General features: G+C 44.9%; 1 protein-coding gene across 1 annotated transcript; it reads left to right on the top strand.

Annotated features, from left to right (window-relative positions):
- Nucleotides 1-258: 258 nt before the first annotated feature.
- On the top strand, nt 259-579 carry LOC308248893 (NADH dehydrogenase [ubiquinone] 1 alpha subcomplex subunit 1-like). The gene has a single exon (XM_080669343.1). The coding sequence runs from the start codon at nt 322-324 to the stop codon at nt 532-534; it is 213 nt and encodes a 70-aa protein (XP_080525469.1). The 5' UTR covers nt 259-321; the 3' UTR covers nt 535-579.
- The last annotated feature ends 364 nt before the right edge of the window (nt 580-943 follow it).

Raw genomic sequence — 943 nt, 5'->3', positions numbered from 1 at the left:
AACCATCCTTCCCTCACATCACCCCACTGGCTTTCTCCTCCCATCGCCCTCAGCACTGAAAGTTCATCATTGTCCAGCAGACGCAGAGGGAAGTGGGAAGTGAGAAGGGAGAGCTGGGAATAATGAGCATGCCTCCTCTCTCACAGTGGGGTGAGTCTGGAGACCGAGGTCCAAATTCTGACTCTGCACCAAATGGCTATGCCAATTGGAGCACACTATTATCTTTTCTTTAAAAAAAAAAAAAAAATGAGGGGAAAGGATCGAAGTCGGCCACTTTTAAGGACCTGGAGGTATTTTTCTGGCCTTGGTAACCTTGCCGCGATGTGGTTCGAGATTCTCCCCGGGCTCGCTGTCATGGGCGTGTGCTTGCTCATCCCCGGAATTGCCACCGCTCACATTCACAGGTTCAGCAACGGGGGCAAGGAAAAAAGGGTTGCCTGTTATTCATATCAGTGGTCTTTGATGGAAAGAGATAAGCGAGTCTCTGGAGTTAATTGTTACTATGGGTCAAAGGGTTTGGAGAATATCGATTAAGGAAGCACTTCCTGATTAATGAAAAATAACTCAGTTTTGCTCATCTACCCCTGTTAGAAGGTTATGCAGTGTATTATGTAATGCATAATAAAAGTTAAAAAGTAAGAAAAAAAAAAAAAAGAGAGAGAGAGAGAGAGAGAGACTGCAGTTAAGAAGTGAACTTTATTTCCCGTATAATAATTGGTTTGGGAGCATGCCAAAGCTAAAGGACCTGGGAGGAGGACAGCTTCTTTCTGATCATTCGATACCCCTGTACGTCACTGTCTTTTACACTTGAAATCAGCCTTTCTCCACGTATACCAACAAAATATCATGTCATGGAGTTGAGCCCCGTACTGTGAGAATTTAGGCACAACCTAACAGGCTTATCCCTATTCTGAGTTTTGCCCAGTTGGGGCTTCTCAGGGAT

The sequence above is a fragment of the Plecotus auritus genome (genome assembly GCF_963455305.1).
Source record: "Plecotus auritus genome assembly, chromosome: 5".
Classification (NCBI taxonomy): domain Eukaryota; kingdom Metazoa; phylum Chordata; class Mammalia; order Chiroptera; family Vespertilionidae; genus Plecotus; species Plecotus auritus.
This window is presented reverse-complemented; position numbering and strand designations above follow the sequence as displayed.